This window comes from Eptesicus fuscus, chromosome 7 (genome assembly GCF_027574615.1).
Source record: "Eptesicus fuscus isolate TK198812 chromosome 7, DD_ASM_mEF_20220401, whole genome shotgun sequence".
In the NCBI taxonomy this organism is placed as follows: Eukaryota; Metazoa; Chordata; class Mammalia; order Chiroptera; family Vespertilionidae; genus Eptesicus; species Eptesicus fuscus.
This window is the reverse complement of record NC_072479.1, coordinates 92,254,977-92,272,016: the sequence shown is the minus strand read 5'-3', so window position 1 is coordinate 92,272,016 and position 17,040 is coordinate 92,254,977. Positions and strand designations below refer to the sequence as shown.

The 17,040-nt window shown below is 42.0% G+C and overlaps 1 protein-coding gene across 5 annotated transcripts in view; it reads left to right on the top strand.

Annotated features, from left to right (window-relative positions):
- Nucleotides 1–3,122: 3,122 nt before the first annotated feature.
- The window catches only part of BLTP3B (bridge-like lipid transfer protein family member 3B), a 78,314-nt gene continuing 64,396 nt past the window's right edge, over nucleotides 3,123–17,040 (top strand). For all 5 annotated transcript variants that reach the window (XM_008144778.3, XM_028150264.2, XM_028150267.2 and 2 more), the window contains exon 1: nucleotides 3,123–3,412. In XM_008144778.3, coding sequence (XP_008143000.2) covers nucleotides 3,369–3,412 — 44 coding nt within the window. In that variant the 5' untranslated portion in view covers nucleotides 3,123–3,368. The remainder of the gene's footprint in view (nucleotides 3,413–17,040) is intronic.

Sequence of the window (17,040 nt, the reverse complement as noted above, 5' to 3'; positions counted from 1 at the left end):
CAGGACACCCACAACCTTGGGATACCAAGACAATGCTCTGACCAACTAAGCTACCCCAGCAAGGGCTTAGTGAATAGCTTTATACCCTGTCTTGTTGGTTCTTACATTAATATTGGGAGGGTTAACTTGAAATGCAGGCAGATGGGGCAGGGGTCCAGTGGAAAACAAAGGCAGGTGAAACAGGCAGGGGTAGACATGGCAGTTTGAACCAGCCTAACCACAGGAACCAACCAAGCAGAAATAATAAAATGTTTCTGGACTCAAAGCGGGAGGCATGGGAAAACAAGGGAGGGGCTGTAGCAACAAGATGTATGAACGCACAGAAACAGAACAAGTTCAGCATAGGAACAGAGAAAGAACACATAGAAACAGGGCAAGTTCAGGTCCGCTGCTTGGCAAAAACAACTGAAGGAATCAATCAGGTGATGACACAGGTAGACAAAGAGCAGGCTTGTAGCAAATATATATCTCCGGACTGCAAGGCTTTAACGGGCAGCCCACCATTGGGTCCCCCTCTCCTGCGGGGAGTCTGAATCTTGCTTGTAATAAATTTCCCACACTTCTGCTTAAATCTTCTCGTCCACGGAGCTCATTCTTCGGCATCAGGAGACACGAGCCTGGGAAAAACGCCTCAGCTCACCATTCCGGTTATCAATATGAGTTAATAAATCTTTGATGCATGTTTATTATATATTTGTATGACAGTCATGATTTTAAGTTTTTGAAAATTTGATGATTAAATGTCAATTAACAAAAAATGTAAATTAATTTGAAACACTGAATTTATGATGGTTTTTGACATTATGTGTTCTCTCAATCCAAGGAGAGTAAAATTAAAATTATTACCACGTATTTTCTCAATAACAAGATACTTTAACTACAATTATTAACCTGTGGGGTTCGTTGATACTTATTACTTTGAAAAGAAATCTACATTTTGTTCTAGCCAAAGCATTACGCCACTTGCCATTTAGAAGCCATGAACTTTGACACTTGTCTTTTTTCATAATTGTGTTTCACTTGTGTGAAACATCTTTTCCAGCCTTGTGAATTAATCATAACAGCTACCATTCTATTGTACCTGGGATTCTCTAAGAACTTTACTTTCATTAGCTTGGTTAATCCTCACAACAACCTCATGAAGATAAATAGCACCATGAAGCTCAGAGGTTCTTTTCCTGTGATCACATACCTAAAAACCTACAGGACTAGGTTTAAAATGCAAGTCTGACCTCAGAGCCAGTTCTTTCAACACATTAAGCTACATGCTCATATTTTAAATAATATCTCCATTGTAAATCTGTCTCTGATTCAGCCAGATAGAAATAAATCACTCTCTCTTCTGTGTTCTCATAGTACTTTGTTTCTGTTTTCAATTATGCTAATAATAATAGCATTTATCACTTAATTTTGTAGTTTTATTTCCCCCCCAAGTAGTTTATTTGGGCAGGCCAGAGGACAGGGAGGCCCTGCATCTGAAAGATGTTGGGTCTCTTGGTAGTGAAGGGTGGTTTGTGCTATGGACTAAGGACCCGTAGGGCAGCGGGAACTTGAACTTGGAGTTATGGAACTGCTTGACTGCCAATGGTCTGCACTTGCTGGCCACAATCTTCTTCCTCCATGATCTGGATTAAGGGGGCACCCAAGGTGCCAGGCCCCCAAATCTGGGTCTGCAGGGAGCAGGAGGGGGCAGGGTGGACGTTCACTAGGCTCTCTGAGTAGACACTCACTTTACATGCATAATCTCATTTAATCCTCACAAAATTCTGAGTTAGATATCATTACTCCAGTAGTCATATGTGGTAACTGAGGCTGAGAGATATAAATAACTTGTCCAAGTTTACACAGCTACAATGTGGCTGAGCCAGCATTTGAACTAGTCTAATGATAGAGCTCAAGGTCTTAGCACTAGTAATTGACCTTCTACACAAGGCTGTTAACTCTTTGATCACAGGAACATTTGTTTGTTTTTATTTAGACATCCCTAGTTATTTGAATAATGCCTGGTTTATAGTACATGATAAATGTTAATTGAGTAAGTAGTCAATCCATATATATCTCCTTTCACTTCTTCAGAAAGGGACAGGTGTTGGACTATGTGTAAACTACACCCTCCTCCCCCCATGTGTTCCTGATACATCCCTCAGAGGTAGTGTAATTTCTTTTCCTCTTTTAGACATCACTGGGCGGTCGTTTTCACATCTGAAAAATGTTGGTTTAGGGTTGGGTGGGGTAGAGGTGCAGAGTTGTAATAGTTCTTGCTATTTCAACAATTTCCTTCCTTTTTACAGAATTTTTCAAGTGAAATTTTACATCTTTATTTCTTTAGATACAACACCCTAATGAGGTAAGGCTGATATTATTAACTCATTGTATAGATGATTAATCTGGGGCTAAAAATAAGAAAATTAATTTCTCCAGGTTAACTCAGCTAGAAAATACTAGAGCCAGAACTTGAATTTAGGCCCTTTAATTCCCAGGTCCTGCACTCCATTAGAGCATGCTGTCAACTTTTACTTCCCTTAGGATGGGAAATCACCAGATGAAACATTACAGCACTTAGCCAGGAAAGCAGACTAGCTTAGCTAAGGAAAAGAAACTGAGGCATGGATATAAAGAGCCCTAGCTGGTTTGGCTCAGTGGATAGAGCGTTGGCCTGCGAACTGAAGGGTCCCAGGTTCGATTCTGGTCAAGGGCACATGGCTGGGTTGCGGGCTTGATCCCCAGGAGAAGACATTCAGGAGGCAGCCAACTAGCTAATGATTCTTATCATTGATGTTTCTGTCTCTCTTTCCCCATCCCTTCCTCTCTGAAATCAATGGGGATAAGCTGAGAAGTTTGTGGAACAAATTCTTAGGAAATGAAAAAGGGAAGTCGGACGTGGCCGGAGACTCGGTGATGGAGACAAGAACAGAGGAGGAGAAGGTTTTGGATTGGGAGTCAAAGCACCCAATAGCATCAGGGCAGCTGAGTTGAGGATAAGGGTGGCAGGGCAGCATACCTTCCGCGCCTGTCTGGAACCTGAGTTGCCCCGCCTCTCCCCGCTGTGGCCCCGCCCACATCACTAGACCCCGCCCCCATCCGCACGCCCCGCCCCGAGCCAGTCTCGCCCCCGCTCGCCCCCAGGTGATGCTGCAGCCAAGATGGCGCCGGCGGTGGTTGCGGCCGCCTGAGGGAGATGTTCCCGGTCCTCGGCGGCGGCAGCGGCGGCGGCTGTGGCCTCGGCCAGGGCTTTGGGTCTCTCCCCGGCGTGAGCACTCAGGCGCCTCTCCTTCTGCCGGGTTGACCCGGACAAAGAGGAGACGGCCCCGAAGAGAGGAGGCAGCGAGGAACCGAGAGGAGAGCGCGGCGCCTCCCGCCTCGGCACCATGGCTGGGCTCATCAAAAAGCAGATTCTGAAGCACCTCTCCAGGTCAGTGAGGGCCGGTCGGCCCCGCCCTGCCGGGGCAGCCTGCGCCCGCGGGGACGGCGGGGACTGGCCGCCGTGCGGAGGCGACCCTGGGACTCCCCGCTCCAGTCGGGTCCCGCATCTCCCGCCGCCCGCGGCGCCCGGGGTCGGCTTCCCGAGTGAGACCCCAGACGGGGGAGAGCCGACCGACTCGTGGAGGAGCGCAGGGGGCGGCCGGGATCGCCCCGGCACAGCGTCCGGGGGCGGCCGGGGACACCCCTTGGCGGTCCCGGCGGAGAGGGGAGATGGCCCGCGTCACCCAGGTGCGGGGTATGTGGCGGCCTGAACCCGGGCTCGGGCTCGCGTCCCCTCGGAGCCGAGCGGTTCCGTTAACCGAGGGCGCCAGGCGCAGCCCGAACTCTCAGGGCTGAGGCTTGTCTTCTCTGGGAAACAAACGTTCACCTTGTTGTTGTTCTGCGTCCACCCCTCCTCGCCGTTCCCGCTCCGCTGCCGGAGGGTGTGCCCGTTTGCACAGTTAGGATTTGCTTTAGGTAAAGAGCCAGAGGTCCCAGCTTGCACAACAAGCTCTTTCTGGAGTCGATGAGCCCCACGTCATTCTTACAAAAGAGTTTTTTGCTTTTTTTTTTTTTTTTTTAAACCCGAGACCCATAAATTTCACGGAGTCAACATCTGTGGCGATAAACCCAAGACTTGCCGTTCTTTTTCCATTTCATAAGCGGTTTTAGTCAGAAACATGACTCAGGAAAGCTGGCAATGTGTTTGTTGCTCCTGGCTTTTCCATATTTGTCTCAAGGGGCAGGCTAACTGTCAGATCTGGTGTCCAAGTTGTTAACCGCGGATCCGAAGCGCTTGGTTATGGTCCTTTTCTCTGTTATTTGTCTGTAACTTAATGATTACTTTGAACTCATTGTAGGGAAAGACTTGGGTACGATGACTTGATTCTACAAATCGTTGTAAACCAGAGGTTATATGTAGGGGTACAACAATATTTCTGTGATTCAGCAAATATTTTCCTTATAGCATTAAATACGTTTTTTTAAAGGAACAAATTATAGTACCGTTTATGAATATACATTTCTCAAAATTACCACTAATTAAAAAGTTTCTTTTAAAATTGTACTTATGGCCCATATGAACAACCTATTTTGGAAGAAGGTTTTAACTTTATTTTTAATTGATTAGTTAGGTAATGTCCGATTTATCACATGTCCTTCAGCCTCTCGGACACTTACATCCACAAGAATATTCAGACCTACAGAAAAATGATTTGAATTCTCTTTTCTCACCCTCCCAAGGGTGATAGTACGCAGTTCCATTGTAGATGCAAGGGAGGAAAGTTCACTCAATCAGGGAGTGCCTTAGACTTAGAGCATTCGAGTTTCATTCTCCTGCAGAGCCGTTGAGAAGGGCTCTTAAAAATTAATAGCCAAGGTAATGGCTTACTTCACAAAATAGACAACACCCACATATTCATTATTTGTATGATCTCTAATATGTGTTGTAAATAATAGCGAGGATTTTTTTTCAGAGATGAATTTTTGAAACGTGAGTTTTTATTTCATATTTCAAAACAACTTAGGTGACTGAAGAATAGCAAATTTATATTCTTGGATAATCTTACTGCTACTGCTGTCATCGTTATGAAAATCTAAAGGATGAAATAGATAAAATAAGGTGATAAATACTAGTTACTTAAGTAGTGATGAACTTTTTTTACAAATTACCTGGCAATGAAGATGTCACTATATTGATGTGATTATGTGGCATACAGTTTAATACAGTTTAACAGCAAATGCTTAAAACACATTACCTTCCAATAATAAATATTTCATGCGACCAGTGCATGCAACCATGGCACCTTCTCCAAGGAGGCCTTACCTGACTGACCACACTTTTCTATAGCCTTCATCCTTATCTGTCATACTATATATTTGCTGTTTGTCTGCTGCACTTGAATGTAAACTCCATGAAGGCAGGGATTTTTGTTTTGAGTCTAGCGTAATGTACACTCAACCACTATTTTTTAAAAATCCCCACCAAGGATATGCTTTTTATTGATTTTAGAGAGAAGAGAGAGAGAGAGGGAGAAGGAGAGGAAGAGGGAGAGGGAGAGAGAGAAACAAACATAAATATCGGCTGCCTCCTGTAGGTACCCCAACTGGGGAATGTAGGTATGTGCTCTGACCCAGAAACAAAGCCACCACCCTCCGTGCATCGCATGATGCTCCAGCCAACTGAGCCACACTGGCCAGGGCAACAACTGTTTTTTGAATGAATGAATGGCACCAATCAACTGACTCTCCCTCACATTGCCCCCCCCCCCTTTTTTTTTTTATAACTGAGGCAAAACTCTGTGCCACCTATGTTATGGTACTTTACCTTGGTTTTTAGGAAGCAACATGTAATTGAATCATTGAATAAATGTGATGTTTATGGTGTCCTAGAAAGGAAGGACTAAGAAAATGACTCTTCATATATAGGGTGTCTTCCAATAAGGAAGAAGGCTATCTGGGAACCAACAGGAACCAACGTACTCTGAGCCTTGAGGTTGAAGTATGGTGAAATTATAAGATCAAAACCAGTCTTACCTTAATATAGGCACAGCAGAAACTGGCTTTGAGTAAATACTGAACTATTTGAGATGTTTAAATCTATACCCTTGTTCCTTGCCTAATTGTTTATTTTCTGTCCTAAGCATGTTTGTATATTTGGAGCTGATCTGAAACTGACAGATACCAGGGTGGGAGAGAAGGTGGGAGAGACAGAGAATGCCATTTGTGTATGTGGTGGGGTGGGGGTTGGAGTCCTTAACATTTTAAGAGAAGTGAAACAGGAAGTCTTTGAAGGAGAAATTACTCCGATCTTTCAGACTGTAATTGGCACAAAATATGCTTTGGAAGGTTTCCTAGGAGTGTCCTTTTTCACAAGGGAATGGAAAGTTCTAAAGAAAGTTATAACAAGTATCAGAAAGGAAATAAGAGCAGGAGCTACCTTTTAGCTCAAGGCCTCATTATCTTTTACTGTGTATGTAAGTGAGTGCTTGAGCAAAGGCGAGAGGTAGACGGGGAGAAGCTGGAAGATGGGGTATATTTAAGCCAAGACCTAAAAAGGGGTAGGGAAGATTCAGATACAAATTCTTCTCCTTCCCCTCTGGCTCCAGGCATACTGTAATGGGCACAAGGTTTACTGGTGAGTGGGAGTTGGCAGGACAGACATACACTGCACCTGAGTGGAGCCTTTGTATAGTTCTCAACCAGAGGTGATTTTGCCCCTCTGGGGAAATTTGGCAATGTCTGGAGACATTTCTAAGTGTCACAACTGGGGTGTTGGGAAGGGGGGGTGGTTAAGGGTACTAACGTCTAGGGGTTAGAGGCCAGGCATGCTATTAAACATCCTACAATGCACAGCACATCCCCTCACAATAAAGTATTTGGTGCAAATGTAAATAGTTTTGAGGTTGAGAAACTGGTTTAAATTGTACACATGTATGTCAGATGATTCAACTAGGGTTACTGTGCTAGTGAAAGTTATTTTGTCTGTAAACAACAAAACCTTGCTCTGTTTAACTTAGGTAAAAAGTTAAATGTAACCAAAAGCTGTTGAGGTAGGTCATGGAATAAGGGGAAGGTCAAGAACTAGCCAGCTCCTGGAACCTCATGAAAGAGATCTTGGACTTCAGCACTGTTGACATTTTGGACAAGATAATTATTTATTGTGAAGGGCTCCTCTGTACATTGTAGAAGGTTGAGCAGTATATCTAATATCCACCCACTAGATGCCCATAGCCACCCCCACAATCTTGACAATGAAAAATGCCTCCACACATTGCTAAATGTCCCCTGGGGCAAAAAGGCTCTTGGTTGAGAGCCACTGCTTTAGGGTGCTATCCCATCTCTCACAACTCCCAATCTGTGATCTTTCCTGTCAAGTTTCAGATCCTGGGAGAGAGAATCTGTATGGCCCAGCTCTATTGATCCATTGGTCCGTTAGCAATGGCAAAGAATTATAGGTACAGCAAAGATATGGTCATGGGAAGAACTAGTATTTTGAGTCAGGCTTGTTGTCTTTAATAGGCACTGCACTAAATTACATGCCAGAGGGCCTCAATTTAACTTCATCCCAGGAGGTGACTTAATAAGGAATTATAGACAAAAGAAGGACACGATCACTAAAGATGCCTGGTTATCAGTTTGGTTTTTGAAGTCCAGGGTTCAGGAGCAGTTGTCTGGGGTGGAAATAAAGAATCTGCAGAGGATCTCTGGTTAATTTAAATAGAATAGTAATGTATTGGAAGGATGTCAGTATCACACAGAATTTATGGGAAAGTTGGAGAACCAGATTTGGAAAGGGACTGGATCCAGGCTAGCTCCAAGCATCTAGGTAGGAGAAACTACCTGACATCTCTACAAGACATGTTTCCTAAACTAAGGGGAAGGAACAAGTAGAAAGGGAGGGGGGTGGCCTGACAAGATTGCTGAGTATTTAGAATATATAATAGATTAGGAATGGTTGAGCATTTGGCAGAATATTGTGACTGAATGGCAAAGTAATAAGAGTTTAGATTGCCTCACAATGGATTGATGAGCTGGTTTAGGTTGCATAAGAAGGGAAGGAAGGAGGAGGGCAGCAGCTGATAGCCTGTTGAGAAAGGGAAGGAACCATCCAAGGGTTGGAAATTTTATCTAGGTGGAAGAGCAGTTGAGAAAAACAAATAAAAGAACTGGAAGATTTGGAGGTTTTGTCTGAAAGGGTTATTTATATTCAAGTTTAAGATTTTAGAGGTGGAATGGGCCTAATTTTTAGTACATGGTTTCAGATAAGGCTGTGGAAGTTAATTGCTGAAGAAGTTAAGGTGCATGTAATTGGAGATGAATACTGTTAAATCTATAATTGTTCCTCTGGACATTCTTAAAAGGAAATACAACATAGATTATTTAGACTGTCAAATTATTTTCTTTAATGATAATTTTATATAATTATTGATAGGCTAATTATTTACATCTTCCACTTTTATGGCAAAGCTCAATAATTAATTTTTGAAAGTTTATGTATACTAGGTCTTGAGTACTTGGTATTAGAGATTCAAAGATGGGCAAGATATGGTCTCAGTTCTTGGAAAACTTTAGTAATTCTCATTCTGGCATAATAAGCATAACTAAATGTAACCTATATACTGCCATTGAAATTAGTGAGATTTGTTTCACTTGGATTAGGCAACTGGGAAAAATTGAGTTAATCTTCCCTTTTAGGATTATAAATAAATTTACTTTTATAAATTTGGGGGTTATTTTTAAAAGTTTTTTTGAGAGAGAGGAAGGGAGAGGGAGAGAGAGAGAAACATCAATGTGAGAGCCCGACATCCACCGGCTGCCTCCAGCACACCCGCTACCAGGGAATCATCTCTGGGCCATGTGCCCTGATGGGGAATTGAACCAGCAACCTTTCAGTGCATAGGACGATGCCCATCCAATTGAGCCACACTGGCCAGGGCTAAATTTGGGATTTTTTTTTTTTTTTTACTATATTTTTATTGATTTCAGAGAGGAAAGGAGAGGGAGAAATAGAAACATCAATGATGAGAGAGAATCATTGATCAACCGCCTCCTGCACGCCCCCTACTGGGGATCGAGAGCGTATCCCAGGCATGTGTCCTTGACCAGAATTGTACCCGGGACCTTTCAGTCCGCAGGCCGATGCTCTATCCCCTGAGCCAAACCAGCTAGGGCTAAATTAGGGGATTTTTAAGGTAACTTTTAGTTACCTTAAAAATTGACAATATTCTTTTTGTTTTTAAAAAACATGTTCTTTTATTGAGAGAGAGACAGAGAGACATGGATAGGTTGCCTCCTGTACTTGCCCCTACCAGGGATTGAGCCCAAAACGTGGGTATGTGCCCTGATTGGGACTCAAACCTGTGACCCTTTGGGTGCACAGGTCAAGGACACTCCAACCAACTGATCCACACTGGCCAGGGCAGTGGAGTTTACATTTTAATCAGAGGATGCTGATAATAAATAAGTGAAGTACATTTTATTGGTTTGTGGTATGTGCTGGGGTTGGGAGTAGGTCAGGATAGGGGATAAGAAGTGCATGGAGGTAGGGATGGGGTTTTCAATTTTAAATCTGTTGATTCTAGAAGCCTTAATTGAAAAAGGTGGTATTTGAGAAGAGATCTGAAAGAGGTGGAAGCAAATGCAAAGATCCAGAAGTGGAAGTTTGCTTGTTATTTTGATATATATCTAGGCCAGGGATACAGGTAACAGGTGACATGGAGTGAGGAGTGAAGTGTGTAGAGGAAGATGAAATCAAAGTCCAGGTCTTGTGGGGCCTTGTACTGAGTTGGCTTTTAACTGAGTGAGATCGGAATCCACTGGAAAGCTTGGAACCAAGGATCGCTCTGCACCCAAGTGGAAAATAAATAGTGGGAGGGCAAGGGCAGATGGGAGTTCAGTTAAGTGTTAACTATCCAGATGAGAAAGATACTGGCTTGGACCTGAGTGGATGCAGTGAAGTTGTTGAGATATCATCAGGTTTTAGATGTATTTTGAAGGTAGAACTACAGGATTTTGTTGACAGATAAAATGTAATTGAGAAAGAGAGCAGTCATGGATGACTCAGGGGTTGTTTTTTTAAATTTTTATTTATTTATTATTATTATTATTTTACATATGTGTCCTTATTCCCCCATTACCTGACTCAGGAGTTTTTGACATAAGCAGCTGACAAGGTGGAGTTGCTGTTCACTAAGTTGGAGCACACAGGCTTATGGAAGAAGATCAGGAGTTTGATTTTGGACACATTAATTTGGATACCTTTCAGTTATCTATGAAGATCCCTTTTATTTGTGAACTAATTTACACTACATGTTTTAGTATGGCAACAATGTTTTTTTTGTGGTTATCCTTTGGTTTATGCAATACAGAATTTTAAGGGTGGATTTATTTACTAGAGGCCTGGTGCATTAAATTTGTGCACATGAGAGGGGGGGCCCCTCAGCCTGGCCTGTGCTCTCTCGCAGTCTGGGAGCCCTCAGGGGATGTCCTAGGGGAGTGGGCCTAAGCCATCAGTCGGACATCCTGAGCGCTGCCACGGAGGTGGGAGAGCCTCCAGCCACCGCTGCTGTGCTCGCCAGCCGTGAGTCTTGCTTCTGGCTGAGCAATGCTCCCCCTGTGGGAGCGCACTGATCACCGGGGGGCAGCTCCTGTGTTGAGCGGGATTAGGCCGAACCGGCTCTGACATCACCCAAGGGGTCCCGGATTGCGAGAGGGTGCAGGCCAGGCCAAAGGATCCCACCGATGCACGTTCGGGCCGGGGAAGGACTCAGGAGGTTGGCCAGCTGGGGAGGGACCATGGGAGGGCTCCAGAGCATGTCCGTCCCACTTTGCTCAGTCCTGATCGGCCGGACCCCAGCAGTAAGCTAATCTACTGGTTGGAGCGTCTGGCCCCTGATGGTCAGTGCACGTCATAGCGAGTGGTTGAACGACCTTAGCATATTATTAGCATATTACACTTTGATTGGTTGAACGGACAACTGGACACTTAGCATATTAGGCTTTTATTATATAGGATTATCTTTATTTATTTATTTTGGCTATTAACTGCATTATATAGAAGTATCTGAAAGCAAGCAGGTGCCCGTTTATTTCACATTAATTTTCACATAAAAACAGGTAATTGATTCTTGCAAAAGTTACTTTCAGGAGATTGATTTGAAAACTTTAGGTTAAGAGGGGATGGATGCTTGGTCCATTGAATGTTGGAATATCACCATTCTAGAATCAGAAGGGATTTGTTGCTGTCTGTGAGAAGGTAATTTTTAAGGCACTAGAGGCCTGGTGGATGAAATTCGTGCACAGGGCCCTAGCTGGTTTGGCTCAATGGATAGAGCGTCTGCATGCAGACTGAGGGGTCCCAGGTTCGATTCCGGTCAGGGGCACATGCCTGGGTTGCAGGCTCAATCCCCAGTGAGGGGTGTGCAGGAGGCACCTGGTCAATGTCTCTCATCATTGATGTTTCTCTCTCTCTCTCCCTCACCCTTCCTCTCTGAAATCAATAAAAATATTTTAAAAAATAGAACATTTAAAGAAAAAGAAAAAAAATTCGTGCACAGGTGGGGTCCCTAGGCCTGGCCAGCAATCTGGGCTGGCTGGGGCTTTCCTCCCAGCCGGGGCATTCCCTCCCAAAGCCCCTCCCCCCGGCTGGCCCCACCTTCCTGCTGGGTGCTGGCTACCTGCCAGGGCCTGCTGGACGGGGGGAGGGACCACAGGAGGTTGGCCGGGACCAGGGGAGGTTGGCTGGCCACAGGAGATTGGCTGTGGGAGCGCACTGATCACCAGGGGGAAGCTCTTGCGTTGAGTGTCTGCCCCCTAGTGGTCAGTGCACGTCATAGCGACCGGTCGTTCCGACGTTCCAGTCACATAGGCTTTTATAGATATAGATTGAAATGTGTCATCTGCCTAAGGTTAAAGTTAGACAGGTGTTGAGTGGTTACGTCACTGATCCAGCACCCTTTTAATTTGATTTTTCTATGCTGCCTGCTCAGGCTGTTCTCACCTGATAGCTTGATTTTCTTTTACTCCATTTTCAGCATTTCTTTTAGTACTCTCATGGTGTTTTACCATACTGCTGCAATATCCCTTAGGAGATTCTTTTATAACTTGGGAATCCTTTGACTCAGCAGTTCTTTGAAATTGTGGAAGCATAATTTCTGCTGGGGCTGACCAGCAGCCCCTGAACGATGGATGAACAGATTACTCAGACACATTTTGACTGTGCAAGAGAGGGCTAAGGGGCCCCTGGCTTTAGTAGCCAGAGCAGCCTCTATTGCCTGCTTCTTTAGGCCTTTCTTGGAATTTTTATCTTTAGATAAAATCAGTAGGGTGAGTAATCTTGGGAGGACACATATTTACATTGTCCTCTAGGCAAGGGCATCCAGGGATTAAGCATAAGGATTCCAGTAAACACCCGGGGGTCTGCATATGCACAGGCTTGTTTGAAAAGGTCAAGGAATAATTAGGGGTGCTGCCTTCAACACTTCCGTAAGTTGGAATTCCGATAAATAGGGCAGGTGGCCTTCCACACACTTCCCTTTTATCAGAATGTCCTTATAAACTTTCCAACCAAGTCTCTTGTGCTCCCCAACAAACTTCTCCACCCATTTCTTTTTACTTGCATAATTTTTTTTTCCAATACTGCTTTTTACAATATTGCACTTTATCTTCATACTACAGTTCCCAGTGTAAACATTTTCTTAATAAGTTGACCTCTTATCAGTTATACGTACATGTTTTAAATTCTGCAAATTATAATATTTAGGATGAGTAATTTAATATTTCTATTTAATATTGGTATTTAATCAGTTGATATTAGTGATTGGAGCTCAGATTGAATGTAAGTTACAAATAGAAGATTTAATGACTATTTCTATGATTGAAATATGAACAGTTATATCAAGACCAAGTTATTAAAACAAAATTGAGAGCTGAAGCAAATATGATTCAGGATATAGTAATTTATTGTTTGATTTTTTCAGGCATTAGATTTACTACTGGTCTTCTCTGATAATTCACTGACTTATTTTGAGACTTCTCCCAGACAAAATGAATGTAGTGTATTAATTTTGAATTCCATATTAGTCTGTCCTTTAAGACTTAATTTTATGTATATATACTCTTTTTCTACTCCAAAATACCATTAATAGAGGCATTATCTGGCTTCTTTTGTCCCTGCTGTCATAGCATCAAGTGTTTTTATCTGCTATTGTCTATTTGTAAACCTTTTGTAATTTTATTGTTAGGAATTAATATTTAGGGATAAATGTAGTAAGTACCAGAAAATTCAGAGATATTAAAATTTGGTAAAAGTATGTTTTTAGATATTAAATTGAGTTTCTGCTCCAAATTTTTCTTCTGCTCTGATGCTTTATATATAAATTAAATCTATACTAATAAAAGGGTACTATGCTAATTAAACCAGACATCTTTCAGACATCCTTCCAGACAAAGCCACGGTGGCGGGGGCGAGGCAGAGGCGGTTAGGGGCGATCAGGCAGGGGAGGGCAGTTAGGGGCTGATCAGGCCAGCAGGCAGAGGCAGTTAGGAGTGATCAGGCTGGCAGGGGAGCAGTTAGGGGCATTAGGCTGGCAGGCAGAGGTGTTTAAGGGCGATCGGGCAGGGAGGCAGGCAAGCGGTTAGGAGCAGCCTGTGTTCTCAGATTGCGAGAGGGATGTCCGACTGCCAGTTTAGGCCTGCAGGGACCAGGCCTAAATCGGCAGTTGGACACCCCTGAGGGGTCCTGGATTGGAGAGGGTGCAGGCCGGGCTGGGGACCCCCTCCCTGTGCATGAATTTCGTGCACTGGGCCTCTAGTATACTATAAAAAGGGGCATTCATAATATGTAAGATTTATCTTATCTTTAAGAAATACTGTAAATATCCTCATTGATAAGTCATTCATTTATTTTTCCTACTAGTATTTAAAGAAGGTTCTGTAAGATATAAATAAAACTATGACTTAGGAATATCTTCTGGCAACAATATGGTAGATGAGTGAGTAAATAGAATTTAAGATAAAATATTAGTTTTTTGAGACAGGCACAGAATACTATCTGCAACTTTTATCTGCAACTTTTAAATAGAGACAATGAGATGGAGGTAGTCTTAAGTGTCAGAGAAAATTGTAAAGCAATAATGAAATAAAAGCACATAAATGACAGCTTAGTGATATAAAATGGATAGTTAAGAAATCTATTTTATCTGACTATAGCATACATACCAAGAGAGTATTTAAGGCAAGTATGTAGAGACGTTAAGGATGACTTACATCCTCCAAATTTGGCTGCAATTTTATTATTCATTGTTTTCCAATGCTACATTTCTTTCCCCATCCCCACTTTTTCACCCACCTTTTGTTTTTTCCTACAGCCAAATTGTCTGTGTCCCTTCAGGAAGGACATCCTCTCAGGCTTCATTTTACTTATACATCTTCCATAGGCAACTTTAACTAGGCTAGTCTTCACTGTTCATCTTCATTTTGAAATGTTTTAGGTCTTAAAATATATGTTTGTTTTATTTGTTAATTCTGCAGCTTGTCATCTCTTTAAAGGGCAGAACCATCCTGATAGGCTCTGAATTCTGAGGACAGTGACTGCTTGTCTTGTTCGCCATTGTATCTTTATTTATTTATTTATTTTTAATATATCTTTACTGATTTCAGAGAGGAAGGGAGAGAGAGATAGAAACATCAATGATTAGAGAGAGATTTACTGATCGGCTGCCTCCTGCACACCCCCCACCGGGGATTGAGCCCGCAATTTGGGCATATGCCCTTGACCGGAATTGAACCCGGGACCCTCAGTCCACAGGCCGACGCTCTGTCCAGTGAGCCAAACCAGTCAGGGCCGCCATTGTATCTTTAACATCTGCCACAATACTGTGGTACATAATAGTTATTCAGAAACTTATTTAGCTGACTGGAGAAATAAATTTATAATACATTGGTCTTCATAGGCTACATAGAGCATGAATTAGTTACCCAGAATCCATTTTTGGCTGGTTTAAAAAGTTGATTCATATCCAAAAAATTTAGATTCAAAACTTTTTTCTTGATAAAACTATATTTCTCCAATTTATTTTTGAATATACAGATGTAGTTTATTGCTGGATTTTTCTTGTTTTGTTTGGTTATTTTTCTTTAATATATTTTATTTTATTTATTTTTATTTTTACAGAGAGGAAGGGGGAGGGATAGAGAGTTAGAAACATCGATGAGAGAGAAACATCGATCAGCTGCTTCCTGCACACCCCCCATTGGGGATGTGCCCGCAACCAAGGTACATGCCCTTGACCGGAATCGAACCTGGGACCCTTCAGTCCACAGGCCGACGCTCTAGCCACTGAGCCAAACCGGTTAGGGCTGTTTGGTTATTTTTCATAGGTAACTTTACTCTAGTATTCTCTCTGAAATGAAGTGAGGATTATTAATTTTAACTGGACCTTTTGACAGTTAACTTGACTATTTGTATTTTTTAGAGTGCTTGCCCTAATTGGTTTCATTTAATGTTGAATTATACAGTTCAGTCTTTGTATAACTTTTGTACAATATAGCCATCTCATTTTTCTTAATTAGCATTTTAAGATAAAATTTAAAAAATACATATTAATTTAATAGCATAGTAGTAATTCCAGTGGTAAGGAGAATGAAGAAATCACAAATAGTTAATTTATCTTAGAATTTTAGCAGTGTTTGCCTTTAGTTAATCCAGTGTGAGATACAACTGTATTTTTTCGAAATGAATCACAGCTAAATATTTTTATCATATCATTCCTTTCCTCTTCCTTCCCTTAAACTTGCTCCCTTCTGTGTCCCCTGTGTACCCATTCCCTGCAGCGATCCCTGCTGGCTGTGGTGGAGATTGGTGTGCTGTGAATTTCATAATCACCCAAATGAGTACCAGAGGAGTCTAAGAAACCTTGGCAACTGACTACTTGCTTTCACCAGGAATAGGGACCTTTTGTCTGAAATTTCCTGCCCTCAGGTAATAATTCTATTCCCCACGATTTTGTTTTCTTTCTATAAATGCGAGCACTTATTATGCCCATCTCAAAGATACTTAGAGAATAATTTCTAATTCTTATTTTAGTCAGATACCAATTGCATTAAAAACAACAACAACAAAGATGTAGCTACATGCTCGTGCAATTCCTCTCTTAGAATATCTTTTCTAATATATAAGGTTTGACAGTGCACTTACAATCAGCTCTTTCTGATGTTGCCAAAAGAAGAGTTTTATAATTTAGAGTCAGATACTTAGAAATAGTAATTAGCATTCTTTAATGGGTAAGGCTTCATAGTCTAATTTAATTAATGAGGTATGAAGGCTCTTTTGATAAAGAAGATGTTTTGATCAATTCTCTTACTGAAGGATTTAAGAATTTATTTTGTCTACTTAATGTTCATTATATTCTTTATTAAGGAGATTGAAATAACTCATGAGCAGCAGTGAAAACAGGTTTCATTTTTGAAGAATATAAGGACTCCCCACCCCATTCTTTTTCTCCTCCGCCCTATTCCTGTTTAAAATTCATTATCAGAGAAAGCAATTAGGTTATAAAACCAGATTCATGTGGAAATGGCACTGAATTTCTTTCAATATAGAGTTCTATGAAAATCCTAGAAACTCAATTTCAATGACTACTTCTAATGCTTGGAAAATATATCCACATAAATATTTTGAACCTATTCTAAAAGTCTAGTAAGAAATTGATACTTAAAGAATAGCCATCTGTGGAATTGTGCAACTCATTACATACATACCCTACTAGTAATGGGACAGTTGATAAACTTGTTGGCCATATGTTGGCTAGCATGTATAGGTATGATGATAAGTACTATTTTTCAATATTCTTGTCTGCCTTGATTCCATACTATCGTTTCGGTACCTGGGTCTCATAATTGCCACGAGAGAGATGCCATGCTTTAACCTTACTTATTAGGTAGACCATTAGTGAAACCTTTGAGATTCTTTCTAGGATATTGATAGTTAAGAACTTGTTTATAATGGCATTCAAAGATAGTTCTGATTTTGTATATACCTCTAGCAAATCCACTGGGACCTTTGCTCCTGATATATAG